At 40.8% G+C, this 18,548-nt stretch overlaps 1 protein-coding gene across 2 annotated transcripts in view; it reads right to left on the bottom strand.

Annotated features, from left to right (window-relative positions):
- LOC117533404 (ras-related protein Rab-37-like) overlaps positions 1 to 12,079 on the bottom strand; it is a 66,989-nt gene extending 54,910 nt beyond the window's left edge. The window contains exon 1 of one of the 2 annotated variants that reach the window (XM_034197111.1): positions 11,706 to 12,079. In XM_034197111.1, coding sequence (XP_034053002.1) covers positions 11,706 to 11,945 — 240 coding nt within the window. In that variant the 5' untranslated portion in view covers positions 11,946 to 12,079. The remainder of the gene's footprint in view (positions 1 to 11,705) is intronic. The other variant, XM_034197113.1, reaches the window with a different exon arrangement.
- Positions 12,080 to 18,548: the final 6,469 nt, after the last annotated feature.

Here is an 18,548-nt window from a genome sequence, read left to right as displayed (position 1 = left end):
GGTACAGTTTATATTATTCTTGGTCTTTTTTCAATAACATATTTCAAAGGTTCTGGATTTGTTTACAAATCTAGAAACTAAATACAAAACTAGTATAGTAATATGAAGATCTCATGTCAAAAATAATTGTGATAAATTAGACAGAACTGGCCTGTCTGTGAGCACATTTTATGTTGGTTTTTGGTCTTTGATGTTTATAAAAAACCAAACCGTTTGAAAATTGGTTGAAAATTGAGCAAGCTATGCTTATTTAAATAGTAAACCATAATGTTATGAATGAGAGAACTGCCTGTAGCAAGATGGCGGCCAAGTGGCAACGTCGGTCTCCATTGGCCAGCAGCGCGGGTGAGTCATCTAGTGTTTATATATATCTATGGGTGTCAGTACCAGATATGTTCGGGTGTATTTCCGTCGCATCCGTCATCCGTCATGTCCGTCTACTCACCTCCCTCTGCTCCCAGCGCTCTGCTGCCACACACCGGCCGTCTGCGGAATTGCAGCCGGAGGAACTCGGGACAGCTTGTTATGTGTGGGGTGCTATGGTGGGGTCCCATGTACTTGTGCACATAAATAATGTTTCTAATTATTTACAATTAAAAAATATATATATTCTGCGTTACTTTAGCCAACACTTTTATAAGGCCACTAGATTAGATAATTACGAAATGTGTAGATAGAATACACATCTTTCAGGTTGTTATTTTGTCATTATGTTTAATGTTTTAATTACCTTTTAGTATTTTTATATAGTATCTGAACTTTGGAGAGGAGTTGGGAGACACACGACACATCAAATCACATCTACAGATCAAGACGAAGCGAATGGAAGTACTCCCATACTCCTAGCGTGGAAATGTTTGTGAAAACGTGTGCAAAGTCTCCGAAAATCCTAAAAATAAGCTCATATTTGAATTCCCCATAAAAAAACACATCATTCAGTAAAAACAAGGCCCCACTGATCATCTACTCTCTGAGACGAATCCAGGGATGTATGGCTTGAGTTTCTACCACCAGGGAAAGTGGACAAAAGTGCCCGAGATCAGCCTCTTAATTTACCCAGGGCCTAGTGCTTAGCTTTGGGCATGAACATTCAGGAAACTCCCCTGAGTGTTTTATTAAATATCTGAACTTTGGAGAGGAGTTGGGGGGACACACGACACATCAAATCACATCTACAGATCAAGACGAAGCTAGTGGAAGTACTCCTAGCGTGAAAATGTTTGTGAAAAACGTGTGCAAAGTCTCCGAAAACGGAGCAGTGGCTGTGATGCTAGCTTTGCGGCTAGCGGTTAGTTGTTATTGTTTGAAGTTGTTGCTATGGAAACAACATGACGGAGAACAAATTAATATCTTCTACATATAATAACGGACAAAGTAAAGAATGAAGTGTAGGCTATGCCTGTTTAAATTGTTGCTATGGAAACAATATGACGGAGAAAAAGTATAATCTTCTACATGTTGAGTAATTTCTTGCATTTAAATAACTGTTTCGATGTGTTCCAGTCAGGCTTTTGTCCAAACCACAGCACTGAGACTGCTCTTGTAAAGGTCTTTAATGACATCCACTTAAACACAGACAGTGGCAGAACTTCAGTGTTAGTATTATTAGATCTCAGTGCTGCGTTTGACACTGTTGACCACAGCATATTACTAGACCGACTGGAAAACTGGGTGGGACTTTCGGAAACAGTTCTAAATTGGTTTGAATCCTACTTAAAGGACAGAAACAACTTTTTTTCTATAGGTAAATACACATCTGAGTTGACAAATATGACATGTGGGGTTCCTCAAGGCTCCATCTTGGGGCCTCTTCTCTTTAACATATACATGCTACCACTGGCTCAGATAATGAAGAACAACAAAATAAGTTACCATAGCTATGCAGATGACACACAAATTTACGTAACAATTTCACCAGGAGACTATGCTCCAATTCAAACACTGAGTAAGTGCATTGAACAAATCAATGACTGGATGTGTCAGAACTTTCTCCAATTAAACAAAGATAAAACTGAGGTAATGGTTTTTGGAGCCAAGTCAGAACGTATAAAAGTTAGCGCTGCGCTTCAGTGTGCAATGTTCAAAACAACAGATAAAGCCAGAAATCTAGGTGTAGTCATGGACTCTGACCTGAGTTTCAACAGTCACATTAAAACAATTACTAAATCAGCCTACTATCACCTAAAGAATATATCTAGGATTAAAAGACTAATGTTACAGCAGGATTTGGAAAAACTTGTCCATGCTTTTATCTTCAGTAGACTCGACTACTGCAATGGTGTCTTCACAGGTCTCACTAAAACATCTATTAGGAAGCTGCAGCTAATTCAGAACGCTGCTGCTCGAGTCCTCACTAACACTAAGAAAGTGGATCACATCACTCCAGTTCTGAAGTCTTTACACTGGCTTCCTGTGTGTCAAAGAATAGATTTCAAAATACTGCTGCTGGTTTATAAAGCACTGAATGGTTTAGGCCCAAAATACATTTCTGACCTCCTGCTAAATTATGAACCATCCAGATCTCTCAGGTCTTCAGGGACTGGTCAGCTTTCTGTCCCCAGAGTCAGAACTAAACATGGTAAAGCAGCATTCAGTTATTATGCTCCAAATATCTGGAACAAACTCCCAGAAACCTGCAGGTCCGCTGCAACTCTGACTACTTTTAAATCCAGGCTGAAGACTTTTCTTTTTGTCGCTGCTTTTAATTGAACTATTCATATCTTAGTAACTTTTATCCATGTATTTTTTCTTTTAATGTTTATTTTATTAGCTTTTCTTTTTAATGACTGATTTTAAATGCCATTTTCTTAATCTCTTTCATTTTTTGTAAAGCACTTTGAATTGCCTTGTGTTGAAAAGTGCTATATAAATAAACTTGCCTTGCCTTGCCTTACATATAATAACGGACAAAGTAAAGAATGAAGTGTCGGCTATGTTTAAATGTTCGGAATTTGACCGTGATGGCCCTCTTGAGTTGCCGTAAAATATGACGAATATGACGGATGACGGATGCGACGGAAATACACCCGAACATATCTGGTAGCCCGAACATATCTGGTACTGACACCGGCGTCAGCGAGTCCTCTGGTGACTGCTTGGTGTGTCAAGGCCTTTACGGAGCGTCCACACTACAGCTTCAAAAAAAGCTTGGAGCTGGGCGTGTCTGAAGCTTGGGGATTTTATTCGAGCAACGCGACCAACAACCAATCACATGAATCTCCCGCCCCCGACATACAAAGCAAAAAACCCCGGGGATTTTATGCGAGCAATAATATATATAAACTCCCCAAACAGGCGAAAACCTACCAGTTTCACCCACTGTCTCTGCCACCTACCTCCATGACTGGTTATTCCAGTTTGTATCCCGGTAGGTGAAGAGGGTCTGGGAACTGATTTATAAAGGGATATACCCTCAAAAAATGGCGTACGCCAGTTTCTACGCAATGTTTGCGATTTATAAAATACTAACTTGACGGGAAAACATGCAGTCCTCCACGCAAACTCTAACCCATGCGTACGCACTAAGCACAAAAACGGGAGAGACGAGAAACTGCGACACCGTTGGCAGAAGGAAGAATGGAGAGAAATATGTGGAAATAATACCATAAATAAAATGTTACCTCTCATTTATCATATATGAAGAATTCATTTTCAAACATTGATTAAAGCCAATCTTAAAATGATTAAACAAACGCCTGTTTGCGACTCCTCAGTGCACACAAAAACATAACTTGGAGAAATAAATAAATACGGATATGTTATTTAAAACCACCTCGAATATGTTGTGTTAATGTTATGAAATGTTTTCTCATAAATGATGCGGTTTTGCATTTCTATAGGTTGTAGATACGAGCATGGTTTACTACCATGTTTAATCATGTTTTATGCCGTTTGCCAAGACTTGATAAGTCACTCATAAAACACAGGAGGTATGGAAACTAAGAACACCATATGTGGTCAATTGTACAGCTGATATAACACAACACATTAGTTGTATTTCCTTTAACTGGTGGATATAGAGTTGCTGCAGTGGAGACGCTGCGCACAGCTGATCGACAGCTGGGACATAAACCACCAAATACAAAAACATCATTCAGATCCAGTCGTCATCACTCCACTCCGGAGGGATTCCCCGATCATTTCTTACAGTCTCTCATCAAGGGGGGGTCTCCTGTCCCCGGTACAAACACACTGCCTGAGGAAGGCTATGTGTATTGTTTTTGTCATGAACCTTTTTCGGACCACTTATTTATTTATTTTGGTGACGATCCGACCTCCATGCTGCTACTCATGGTTCAAACTGCATCCACCAAACAATATGATTTATCTCGACCTCCCCAAAATAACCAAAATCTGACACGGTGTGAGATGTCTTTTTTAGCTGTTCTGTCGTCATTTCCTGCGATCTTCTTCATGCAGTCAGAATGAATGAATGAATGGGCGTTTCTTTTACTATTTCTAGGCAAATATGGGCGTTACGTGAAGCCCGCAAAAGCTGCACCGCATTTCGAGTCGGTTGCGATTTATAAAGGGAAACCGGCGTAGGAAGTGCTGTACGCACTTTCTCGCCGGTACGCAATGTTTGGTGAATCGGTAAGTGTCGGAACATTTCTGTACCTATTTTTTGGATTTCTACTACGTAAGCAACCTTCCCACGTGAATCCTACGCACAGTGTTATAAATGAGACCCCTGGTCATACAAAACCGGGTGATTTGCTACGGCGATAATTAGTTTCTCCTCCATCTTTTTTTGAAAGAAATGAACGGCGGGATATCTCTCCCAGCTTAGACGCGGTTTGATTGGCTGGCGCTGGCTACTGTTCAACTTCTGACGCCGGAGACGGACTGCTATGCTACCCACAATTCAGTTCGGTGAAAAGCGAGGCAACGTGACGTCACCCCATTCAAAGTGAATGGGCAGACGCTGTAGTGTGGACGGCCCGTTACGGCTCGTCCACACTACAGCTTCGACAGCTTCAAAAACGGTTTCCAACGCGTCTGCCCATTTACTTTGAATGGGGTGACGTCACGTTGCCTTGCTTTTTGCTGAACTGAATTGTGGGTAGCATAGCGGTCCGTCTCCGGCGTCAGAAGTTGAACAATGTTCAACTTCTGACGCCGGAGACGCCGGAGTAGCCAGCGCCAGCCAATCAAATCCCGTTTCTGAAAATCTGACAGCCCTAGCCAATCAAACCGCGTCTAAGCTGGGAGAGATATCCCGCCGTTCATTTCTATATTTCAAAAAAAGATGGAGGAGAAACTAATTATCGCCGTAGCAAATCACCCGGTTTTGTATGACCAGACCCTCTTCACCTACCGGGATACAAACCGGAGGAACCAGGCATGGAGGGAGGTGGCAGAGACAGTGGGTGAAACTGGTAGGTTTTCGCCTGTTTGGGGAGTTTATATATATATATTGCTCGCATAAAATCCCCGGGGTTTTTTGCTTTGTATGTCGGGGGCGGGAGATTCATGTGATTGGTTGTTGGTCGCGTTGCTCGAATACAATCCCCAAGCTTCAGCTCCAGCTCCAAGCTTTTTTTGAAGCTGTAGTGTCGACGCTCCGTTAATGATGCTCAGTCAGTATATACTATTTCAAAGCAAATACCTACTATAATATTTATATTATATGGCTTAAAGTGTACATACATTCGCTCACATTATAAAAGATGGTCGGGTTGAATTGTTCTGACTCTTTTAACAATGTTAATGTAACAAAATAACCTGTGATGATAAAATACATCGTATTGATCAGTGGCTCACTCATAACGCGCATGGCACGAGGGAGACCAGAGACCAGAGACCGCGACCTGTTCTGATGCGACTGCTCAAATGCCAAGACCGAGTCAAGATCCTGCGAATCACCGCACAGCGGTCCAGAGAAAATAAGGGTCCCATCAAGTACGACGGTAAGCCTGTGTTGTTTTTTCCCGACCTAAGCACCAGCTTGGTGAAACGCAGAAAGGAGTATGACCAGGTTAAGACGGAGCTTTGATCTAAGGATATTCCGTTTGCCTCACGGCCCGTCCACACAGCGGCGTTGGAAGCTTCTGCCTATTCACTTTGAATGGGGTGACGTCACTTTTCGCCGAACTGCATTGTGGGAAGCAGAGCGGAGCTTTCCTGGCGTTTCAGGCAGCAAAAGTTGAGCAATGTTCAACTTTTGAAGCTTCTGAAGCTTTCGGTGGAAGCGTCAGCCAATCAAATCATATGCCAGTACAAGCTCTAGCCAATCAAAACCGCTGCTTGTGTGTCAGGGGCAGGAGATTCATGGGATTGGTTGTTGGTCGAGCTTCAGACACGCCCGCCGGCAAGCTTTTTCCAAAGCCGCTGTGTGGACGGGCCGTTACTCCATCCAATTTGTTAGCTTTAATGTGAATGGGCTAAACGGACCGGTTTAAAGGAAAAGAGTCTTGACACACCGGAAAAAACTGCAAATTGATATTGCTTCAATAAACCCATCTTATCACACAGGAGCATAAGAAACTGAGGAGAGAATGGGTAGGACATGTAGTTTCATCATCCTTTAATTCCAAAACCAGGGGAGTAGCTATTTTAATAAATAAAAACACTCCAGTGACGATTGGAGAAACTATTATTGATCCATCAGGCCGATATGTATTAGATAATTGTCAGATTTACTGAGAACCCTGGACACTTTTAAACTTATATGCACCCAACCATGATGATGCATCCTTTATTCAAGATACACAAAACATACTGGTAGGGGGCGATTATAATTTGTGACTGGATCCTATTCTGGATAAGTCATCCTTGGCAGTATCTAAATCAAAAGCTGCCAAAACCACCCTGGCATTTATGAAAGATCTAAATTTGACAGATGTTTGGAGACGGATGCACCCTCAAAGCAGAGACTACTCTTTCTATTCCTGTCCCCATAAGTCTCATACTAGGATCGACCTTTTTCTCTTATCAACGCAGCTAGTTCATAGAGCATTGGAATCTGAATATTTATCTAGGACCCTGTCTGATCATTCTCCTTTGACCCTTTCTATTTTGATGCCAGAAAAAACAACTAACTCATATAGATGGCGACTGAACCCTACGCTTCTTCAAAAACCAGATTTTTGCATATTTATTAGGGACCAGATAAAGCTATTCTGCGAGACTAACTGTCCTTCCTCCTAAATAGTTTTATACTATGGGACACACTTAAAAGGATAGTGGAAATCCGCGAATTTTGGGTTTAACTTATGTATTTTTATTAAAAAGAAGCATAATAAACAATTTTTTTTAATTTCATGTGCCTAGTTTCATTTTAGTTTCAATTTTACTGCGCCCTCTCAATGAAACGAAATACTTCGGGAATCGTCGGGAATCTTCGGGTGATGACGAGAGCATAGGAAGACGGGCACAAACAATGGCGGACATTCAATAGCATTTGCATGTGAATAGCCGACCTTTATTATGGTGAATAGATGTGTTTGTATGGCTGTAGTGCGACAGAAAAATTCTACGTGACACAACGACATTGGATTAACCTTGAGATGCGTTTTTATTCCGTTGAACACAACTTTTGATCACAAATCAAAAAAGGTAAGACGTAATTATTGTAATATTTTTGGAACCGGATGTTGTTTACTTTCTCTTTTCTGGCTGATAGCTCCAGGAATTCGAGGTCTTACAGTAATGATTACATGTGTGGAATCTGTGGAGTCTCAGCTTTAAATCGTATATCTTGTTTGTGCAGTTAAGATAGTAATAAGGGCATTTCTACCGTGTGTTGTGTGTAAAAAAGCGTTAGCATTAGTTAGCATTGTTTCGCTCAATGCTAATTCAAAGGCTTGGTATTACTCTTGTGTTTTTTCTAGCTAACAATTGTTCTTATTGTCAGTTAGCGGAGTTTCTTACCTTTAAAAGGGTATGAAACATTAATAGTTTCATAAATGTTAAGAAGCCCTGAGACATGTGAGAGAAAAAAAACTGTGGGAGGGGTCCACTGGGGGGACCTTCGGGCTTAACTGGTTAACAATGATTAATATTTGTAAAGGCTACAGGTGATCTTAAGATGCGTGAGCTATGCTTAGGGACCTACCAGTCAAGATTATTTGTGCGTAGGGGTGCATCATCTGGCGCCTGGTCCTGGTCATCCTCGCCATTGCCCATGCCGTGAACCATCACCTCGGGCTCGGGCTCGAACAAATAAGGACGTAATGGTCCATCGTCTAGCTCAATATTGTCACCATCGTCGCTTACTGAACCGGATTCAGATTCAGTTCCTAAAACGACATTTTCGTAGGAAAGCCGAGAGGATGTTTCTGACTCGCTATCATCACTGGATACCTCGTACAATCCTTCTTCTTTGTCTGGTATATTTGCCCTTCCACGTTCATTCTGCATAGACGCCATGGTTTGTTATCGTATCGTCTTCCTGAGTTTTCGTCACTTCCGGTTTGGCTGAAGCGATAATTTCGTTTCTAAAAAACTTTGGGGAAGCTGCAATAAAGTGCTTCTAAAATGCCCAAGGCAATTATTATATATTTGTAATCAGGTGTGATTGTTTTGGTACGTAATTATGCTTGTATATAAGTTAAAACGAAACTATTTGAGGTTCCATTTCCACTATCCCTTTAAAGCTTATTTAAGGGGACAAATAATCTCTTATACAAAAGGTATTAAAAAGAAATATATGGCAGAAAAAGAAAAACTGGAAACAGATATTTTGAAATTGGAAAAGGAGTTTCAACAATCTGGGTCCAAGGTATTAATTATACCAATCGCTGTTAAACATGAAGCTCAAATACAATACGCTACAAACTTATACAATTGAAAAAGCCATTTTAAGAACTAAACAAAGGTATTATGAATTGGGAGAGAAGGCACATACAATTCTGTCCTGGCAACTCAGAACAGAGGAAAGCTCAAGAACAATTAACGCAATTCAAACTGAAGCGGGTTCAATAATAACCCGGTGGAAATTAATGACACATTTAAACAGTTTTATGCAAATGTATATACATCGGAATCACCAGAAGATCTGACTAAAATTGATGAATTCCTGTCCACTATTGACTTGCTAAAGCTTGGCCAAGAAGACCAAAATAAACTTCTACACTCAGAAAGAAATTGAAAAAGCTTTGGGCTCATTGCAATCAAATCGCCGGGAGAAGATGGTTTCCCACCAGAATTTTACAGAGAATTTAAGGATTTACTCATCCCACTCATTATGGATGTAATTAACTTAGCATCAAAAACTCAAACTCTGCCTGAATCATTCTCTACTGCCATAATCACTGTGATCCACAAACAAAATAAAGTACCATTAAAGTGCTCTTCATTTAGACCTATTTCATTATTGAATTCGAACTATAAATGAATATCTAAGGCCCGGCTAACAGGCTTGGCCAATGTGTGCCACAATTAATTGATCCGGACCAGAGTGGTTTTATTTCTAAACGTTCATCAGCTGATAACTTATGTACGCTCTTTAATATTATCCACCTAACAAAGTCAAAGACTGAGCCCAGTATAGCTGTAGCTTTAGACGCTGAAAAGGTCTTCGACCGGCTGGAGTAATTTATGTAAAGACAGTTTGTCAGCTACTATTAATGCCAGGTACAGACTGGTTCACTATAATTTCCTCCATCAACTGTACCTTACCCCACAGAAACTACATAGATCCAAGCCCGAGCTGTCAGAGATGTGCTTCAGGTATGGTATCGAGGTCGGCTCCTTCCTACACTGTACCTGGCTTTGCACAAAAGTGAGGCTCTTTTGGTACGATTTGTATGACACCTTAACCAAGATCACATGATCTACCTTCCCTTTAGATCCTGAGCTTTGCTTACTGGGCGATTTCACAAGTCTCAATAGATCTTCAACTAAATCCCAAATTAAATGTATGGAAATTGCTTTATGTGTGGCTAGGAAATGCATAACACTAACATGGAAATCTGACTCTCCTCTCCTCATTGATAAATGGTCTTTAGAAATGAACAGTTGTATTCCTCTTGAAAAGATCACATATAGTCTTGGAAAAGATATATCATCTGATTAACCAACAGGCCTCTGGATATACAGTAGCACTGTGTATGTGTAGTATCTCGTTGTGTTTTGATTTAGGAGGGGGGATGTTTTGCGTTTTTATGCTACATGTTTTTTTTGTTTTTGTTTAATTGTTACATAAACCTGAAAATTATAAATAAAATATTACAAAAAAAAAACAGAACCCAATACCTATCAGAAAAGTTCAACAAAGGGCTCACAGGTAGAGCATATTTCAAACCAACAGAAATAATATTTCATCTCATCATGTTTCCATCACTGAGAGCACATAATGCTGCATGTGTTTGAGCACATAGGAGACAAACCGCCTCACTAAACAGGCATTTGAGATGATGATGAGTGTGTTTGTGGTGCGGGGGTATGATGCTGTTTCCATGGTAACAGAGGAGAGCTGGGAAGTGGGCCTCTCTCTTAAGGCAGTAGGCAATACAGTGACGCAGATGTTCTGGAAGGAGACATGGAGGATGTGGATGACGGACTTATTGTGCATGTTAGTGGTGTGAGAGAGAAGATGGTTTTATCTGCAGGGGGTTTCCTTTCTTTCTGTTTGAGCCCAGATGTTCTTAACAAGAAGCTTCATTAACTTCCTTAGAGGTGATCCAGATATTAAATGTGAAATGTAGAATTCCCTGGGTACTCTTTAAGTGTTAATTTAACACTTAAAGAGTCAATTTTTAACACTGAGCCAGTGAACATATGAGTGTTAAATGAACACTCCAGATTTGACTGTGTAGTAACATGGCACCGGGGAGGTTCCTCGGAGCTCCTAAGCCCGAGATCTGGATCACTTTTTCAAAAAGGGGTTGAAGGGAGATTGAAAAAGTGAACACAGACAGGAGGTTTCTCGGGGAGACAGAAAGACAGACTCATCTGGAAGGATGGTTTTAGATTTTTGAAAGGACAGCTTGTCTTGCGATAATGTGCTCCCTCATAATAAAAGTCTTAAACACACACTCAAACAGACACACGTTTGCTAGAGCTATTAAATGCTGCTGTTCAGAGAGCATGGTTACATTACAAACCATTTGGGCAATCTCAGTTCTCAGTTATTGTAACTCACTGCAAATAAAGGAACAAAAACCTTCTTTAGAAGAAAGACTATGATGACGTTATAGCATGTTTTTATGGTTATTATCAACACCTGAAAAGTGTGTCAGACACATGAAAAGTCTTTAGAATAATATCATACTAACAAAATGTATATGGTTCATATGGTTTCAGATGTAGCTGCTGTTTTACATAAAACCGGACCAAAAAACAAGAATTAAAGGGAAAAAGTTATCCTTAAGCAGCTAAATCTAGGCTGAGACGTGCCTGTGGACACACACACGCTTATTATTATTATTATTATTATTATTGTTGTTGTTGTTGTTTTCATCCCTCTACTGCAGTCACTCTTACTCCATCTAATTGCACATTTCAAAATGGAAGTGGGTAGTATATAACACAGAGTACATTTAAATAACACTAAAATAATCAGTCTCAGTGATAATGAGGTCCAGTGGGGGTGCATGGGAAGATAGAGCATGTCGAAGATGGTACAGAAAGAGAGAGAGCAGGACTGATAGGAGGAAGTTTGCAGCTACTGAATACACGTCATAAATGCCAGTACGACATGGACAAATAATAGGAGACGCAGTCTAAGAATCAAATACAATATTATATTTCCCATAGCCTACCTTGTGCACCAGTTCCTCATCATATGTGGTGGGCGGGGGGGTCTTCGCCTGGATGTCACAGCTCTCTCTGGACTCGAACCCGCTATCAGGATGGATCTCCGGGTAATCTGTGGTGTAGTGCGCAGAGATCGGCTCCATGGACTCCATCCGCTCCATCCTGTCCTCCGCGAGCTCTGCAGCCGAGCAGCTCGCGAGGGGGATAAGACTCTCCCTCTCTCTCTCTCCCCCCCTCTCTCTCATTCTCTTCTGAATCACTCTCTCTCATCACTTAACATTTAAAAGGCATGTCGTGATCGCGGAATACAACAGAAAGGTGGGGGAGGTGGTGCTGCTGGAGAGAGGGTGAGGCTGAGGGAAGGAAAGGAAGTGAAGTTTGACAGGGAGGATAGGAGGAGGGGGATGGGGAGAAGGACAATGGGAGGACGAGGAAGAGGAGGATGAGAAAGAGAAGGACGACGAGAATGGAGTGAGGAGGGGTGGCTGAGGAGAGTGAGCATGTTTTGGTTTATCAAAAAGGCAACATTTAAATTATTACAGAGTAGATATTTACATACACATCAGTAACACATCTAAAATAATACATATTCACAACGTTTTTTTTGTTACACTAAATCAGACATAACAAATGTGCAATTATTCATTATTACAGGGAGGCTGAGGATCCCGCAGCACTTTTCACAAAACAGACTAAGATCTTAGGTTGGCAATGATAGAAATGATGTCAGAGATGTGTTGTGCTTTATTATTTCGAAACAGTTTGGTTCAGTCTCCCTTAACTTCCACTAGAGTTTGCACAAGAGTAACTTTTATTTTTACTACAACATGAGGGCAGTTTGAGATAAGTAAACTCCCCGCCTCCTCTCTTCAGGGTGTTAATATTTATCCCCTGGTTCATTCTTATTTATACCAAGTCTGTGTCTTAGTTTCCAACTTTTTGTGGGGAGCACCAAAGACTGTTTTCCTCTCAGTCAAAAGCGAATGACAGTTTGTCTGAAAGTTAGAGTATACAGATTCATGTAACAGCTCAGAAGGATTCCTGCGATGACCCCCGAGCTGCTGACTGTCATCGTCTCTTCAGGTGAGTGCAACCCTTAATGCCTCTGCACTGTCAACATGTATACTTAATGTTGTAGGTGGAAAGTGAGGGAAAGCATATTGCTTTAGTGTTACTTTTTTCTCATTGCTGATGTTTACACTTTGTTTTTTTAACCATTATATCAGTAATATGAGTAGAAGCGGATAGATCTCACTAGGTAGAAAGAAAGTGAGGTCATAGAAAACTATTTCTGCTAAAAAGTTAGAAATGATTGTCAGACCTAAACCTTTGTTATTCATGTTTTATTATCTTTGCTTTTGCTTTGCCTCAGTATTTTTAAAGGGAGGCAATCCTCATGACACGCATTTTTAAATAATTATCATCCGATAAAACAGACGAGTCTCTGCCAGTCCTTTTTTTTTTTTGTAATCCGATGACGTTATCAGTGATTTTAAGCTGATTAATTACCGAAATAACATCAACCCTGTGGGCGGCGCCATTTTGACGAGTCACATGACTTATTTTACCGGAAGTGACGTGAACTATGCGTTTGGTGTCGAGGACAAATTGACGTATGTGCTTTGTTCATGTTGTTTACTCTAGTTACTCTCACAATTCTATTGAAATATGCCTCATTGTATCGCGAAACATTGCCACAATTCGGATAGGAACAATCCACGGAATGCTCGGTTCCATCTATTGCCAACGGGTAAGCGTAGGAAGTACGTTCGGAGGCAGTGGCTAGCGAAATGTGCTCGGCCCGAACCGAAAGATCCACAGGCGCATGTATGCAGCGAACATTTCAAGTTTCCGGACGACTACTCTGAGAGTATGATGAAACATAAAATGGGATTTATTAATCAACCATTACTTAATGGGGATGCAGTGCACTGCCAATGCCAGCCAGCGTAAGCACATTACTCAGCAGACTTTACTTATTGTTTACTACGTAAGGAAGCAGGAATTGCAGGACCCAGAGCGCACGGAGCACAGAGCGGACAGCAGATAACGGAATTGCAGTTTTATTGCTTATAGATTATCAGAACATTTCAAAGGGGACACAGTCACATTGGATATTAACCTATGGATTAACTACATCATCATTGTTATCGTTGTAATGCCATTGAAGACCAGTTTAGACCAGACAAAGACGAAGGTAAGCCATGTTAGCCTAGCGCATGTTAGTACCTAGCGCCACTTGTTTTGATGTACGTTTTTGTTGATAACCTTGCGAGTTTGTATCTTTCAGTGTTGAGGTGAGCACCGTTAGATTCTGTGTCTTTACGATCATAAACGATGTGTTGGATGTGCAGCTAGGATAAGTAATAAGGGAGCTAGGAGTGATTTTCGGTGCAGTAATAGGTTAGCATTTTTCGCTCGGGGCTAATTCAGAGGCTCACTGTTAGCATTGTGTGTTTTTTTTGAAGAAAAAAATGAAAAAGATCAGTTAAATTAGTTATATGGATATAAAATATTCATAGTTTATTAAATATTAAGGTTCATTAGACGTTGTTTCCTGCAAATGACGCGATTTTGGCCCCGGAACCGGGTCCGTGGGGCCTAAGAGGATAACAGAGTAGGTTTTTTATTTTTTTTATAGTTGTATTTGGATGGAATGAATACCTATAGTGATAATTCAAAGTAATCAAATGATTTTTACAGTGAAAAAGGTCAAATGGAACTGATGGTTCCCAAATTACCCAGAGGTGAGTCCGCCTGGACTTTATTTTTCTAAACTTCTTCCTCGGCTGACGAGTGCGAACTCAAATACTCCATGGGAGCCTGCCTGCAGACCTCCACTCTCAGGACAGTTCCGGTGCAGACCTCTACTCTCAGGACACCTCCACTGTCAGTACAGGAAGTGACGATTCTGAGGCATTTTTTTTCCTGCCCACCGAAGGACTCGTTTGATGGAAGTTTTCAAATCACAATGGAGACTCATCACGGAGGTGATGAGTCCGCCCACCGTGCACTTTTGACCCCCCCAGCCTGGTTCTTGTAAAAGTTTTTCGCTCAAATGACACCATGGAGGAATGTAACGGGAGTTGACAGGGGACTCTGCCCGCCTCACGAGTGTCTATTTTCGGACACTTTTTTTCACTTTTCCCCGGTTTTATGATTTGTTTGGCTATTTCACCCGGTTTCTACCGGGGACATTGCCCCCCCCCCCCCCACGGCCTGTGTCCAGCCCCCCTCTTCCTTCCCGGGCCGGCCGATATGAAGCGTGACCAAGACGCACCGTACAGGGGTCCCACGGGGTGAAGGTTCCCAGCTGGAACCTCCCCACCTCCGCTGCGGTGCACTCGGCAAACACGGTTGTTTCTTGAACCTTCCACTGTTGTCTAGCGGGTGTAACTAAAATACAAGATGTCATATTTATATATATAAATAAATATATATCTATATAAATAAGTATCAGTACGATTTTATTTTGTATTTGCGTGCATTTCCTGTTCGGAAAGTGGCGCTGCGGCTTTACTGATAGTAACAACAATACAAGGTGTCCGTATATATCTATATATATATAGATATATACATATGTATATAATAAGTGTCACGAATCACGATCCGTCAAGATCCGATTTTATTTTGTATTTGCATGCATTTCCTGTTTGGAAAGTGGCACTGTACTGATAGTGATGATTTTATTTTGGAATTCTTAGCGTGCACTTCCTGTCCTGAGAGTGGAGGTGTCCTGAGAGTGGAGGTCTGCACCGGAACTGTCCTGAGAGAGGGGTCTGCAGGCAGACCCCTCTCAAATACTCCGCCATGTTTTCGTCGTGTGTTTACAAAGTGAACGCATAGATGACGTCACGACCTAGTTTTTCGGATCATGTGACTACTGAAAATGGCCAAAATGGCAGCTGCCTGACGGAATATACAGGTTTTTGAAAAAAAGAGCTATAAAATCATTATTTACTGGGGAATATCGCTGATTTCTTCAGGGTATGGTTTAAACATAATGTTTCACTAAATACTGAAGTTTTTATTAACTATCTAATGACTGGAGCCTTCCTTTAAATAAAATAAAATGTAATATGTTTCGTAATGCTCTTAATGTCTTTCATTTTTGTAAAGCACTTTGTCTTGTGTTGAAAGGTGCTATATAAATAAACTTGCCTTGCTTTAGAAAAGCAAAATAACTACCACCTGACTGGGGCGCTGCAGAAGCTGCCCTCTTATGTTATGAGAGTGTTCGTAAGAAGGACCGGCAGAGACGGATTCACGTTCTGATCCCACAGCGATTCAACCTCAGCGGGTGAGCTCACATAGGAGTATGTCAGGTCCTGTCAGAGCTAGTTTCTCTGCAAACTTTTTATAGCACGTCATAATGTGACATGAAAAATGTCAAAAATATTTAGGGGAAATACACTAAAGAGAAGAATTACAAGATTCAACTTCCATGCAATAGACCTAGCTTAGCACAATAATACAAACAGGAAGAAACTGCTAGCCAATGATCTCTCCAAACTTCAGAAATACACCCGCTGAGACCTCTAAAATTCACTTATTAACACCTTGCATCTCATATGTTTGTTATATGTGTATCAACACAGCAATGTAAAAATGATTTGCTGTCCCTTCAAGAGAGGTTCAATCTCAAACACTGTTTTCACATGATCAGATACACTGCTCTGGCTGTGCTGTTGATTTGCACCAAACTGTACTGCGTCAGAGTGCTGCGCTTAGAGTTACAATTATTTCAACTTTGATCTTGATTTGTGGGAACGTTTCTATGTTTATGTCTAAGCAGCAAAAGCAAACTGTTAGTTTCACAGGTGCCAGAGCCAGGCTATATTTTTCGAGTCTTTATGATCTGCTGTTCACCTCCAATCTCCAGCTCTGCAGCGAAGCCAGACAATTTTATGTCTGTCCGCCGCATCTACGCACTGTAGGCCTACCACACGCAGGACATTTAAGAATTGAGAAGCCTCTCAGGAAATGGATTTCAGCGTGCCATGTTGAAGGACATCTAATTTCTCTAAATGCACAACGAAGACCGAGCATCGAGGAGGCTCTCTGGAGGAGCTATAACCGAGGATACACTGATGCATCCTCCACGGCTCCTCCACGGATGCATTTCCGGGAACGGTGGAGGCGTGACGCACGGCCGGATTTATCTCAGCCAATGACAGCTCTGCATGCATCCCCTGGATATTATTTTAGTATGCTTTCATCGCGATGCGATGTTTACAGTGAGAACAGCTGTGAGGTCCGTGCAGAAAGCAGAGCAATGTGTAAAATATCACTCAGTATAACAGGCCTACATTACTCTCTGTATTTGTATGCTGTAGTTTAGTAGATAACTACAAACATAGAGTCGATATTTTTCTAAGACCATTTAGTGCTTCACACATGGGCGTAATTTCCACTGGGGACAGGGGGGACATGTCCCCCCCCACTTTTTAAATGTGTTTATTATTATTATTTTTTTTACTGGGGTTGTTGTTAGCATTTGGTGCTAGCTCGGAGCTGAGAGAGAGAGAGAGAGAGAGAGAGAGAGAGAGAGAGAGAGAGAGAGAGAGAGAGAGAGAGATTTGCGGGTTTCCCCTTTCTTTATTTTCTTCAAATCTACTTGGCTGATCGGCGACCACACAGTCTCTTCCGTCAGTCACACAGACAGCCAGCAGAGTGACAGATGAATCCGGGAAAAAGTGTGGAGAAAAATAGGTAATACGCTGACAGGTTTGATATTATTGATATTCTGGTTTTACGTTTGACTACCATTAAGTTAAGTTAAGTTTTTGTTTGACTAACTTTTGATCAAATCAAGCGTTTCTTAAACTGCAGGTATAGTCACACAAAAATAATGTAGGCTTAATAACCCCATCTATTTATCTATCTATGTATCTATAACAATAGTCTTCATTTACAATAGGCATAATTTTAAAACAACATACATCTATTGCAGTTATGTCATAATAACATACAATTGTATAAAACACAATTTGCTTACATCTTTGTTCTCTTTTGAGAATCAAACAAAACAGATTTAAATGAAAAAGATAATTCAAACAATCAAGTGAAATGAACTAAATGGCTGAATTGCTTTTAATTCACTGGCAGGAGTGACAAGTGAGGAGGAGCAAAAAGTGAACAATGAGGGAAAGATTGAACAAAGAGAGAGAGTAGAGGACAGAGAGAGTAAAGAACAGGAAGAAGACAGAGAGACTCAAGAAGATGGAAGAGAGGGTGCAGGTTATGGAAAGGAGAGAGACGTGGAAAATGAATGTTGACAATGTTGTGATCATTTTAGCCTCTTCTGCATGTCCAGATCATTAATAGTAACAATCAACTGATTATTATGTATTAGGCAAGGCAAGGCAAGGCAAGTTTATTTATATAGCACTTTTCAACACAAGGCAATTCAAAGTGCTTTACAAAAAATGAAAGACATTAAGAAAATGGCATTTAAAATTAGTCATTAAAAAGAAAAGCTAATAAAATAAACATTAAAAGAAAAAAATACATGGATAAAAGTTACAGTGCAGTTTAAGATATGAATAGTTCAATTAAACATTAAAAGAAAAAGTACAAGGATAAAAGTTACAGTGCAGTCTAAGATATGAATAGTTCAATTAAAAGCAGCGACAAAAAGAAAAGTCTTCAGTCTGGATTTAAAAGTAGTCAGAGTTGCAGCGGACCTGCAGGTTTCTGGGAGTTTGTTCCAGATATTTGGAGCATAATAACTGAACGCTGCTTTACCATGTTTAGTTCTGACTCTGGGGACAGAAAGCTGACCAGTCCCTGAAGACCTGAGAGATCTGGATGGTTCATAATTTAGCAGGAGGTCAGAAATGTATTTT

Source organism: Gymnodraco acuticeps, unplaced genomic scaffold, assembly GCF_902827175.1.
Source record: "Gymnodraco acuticeps unplaced genomic scaffold, fGymAcu1.1, whole genome shotgun sequence".
NCBI lineage: Eukaryota > Metazoa > Chordata > Actinopteri > Perciformes > Bathydraconidae > Gymnodraco > Gymnodraco acuticeps.
This window is presented reverse-complemented; position numbering and strand designations above follow the sequence as displayed.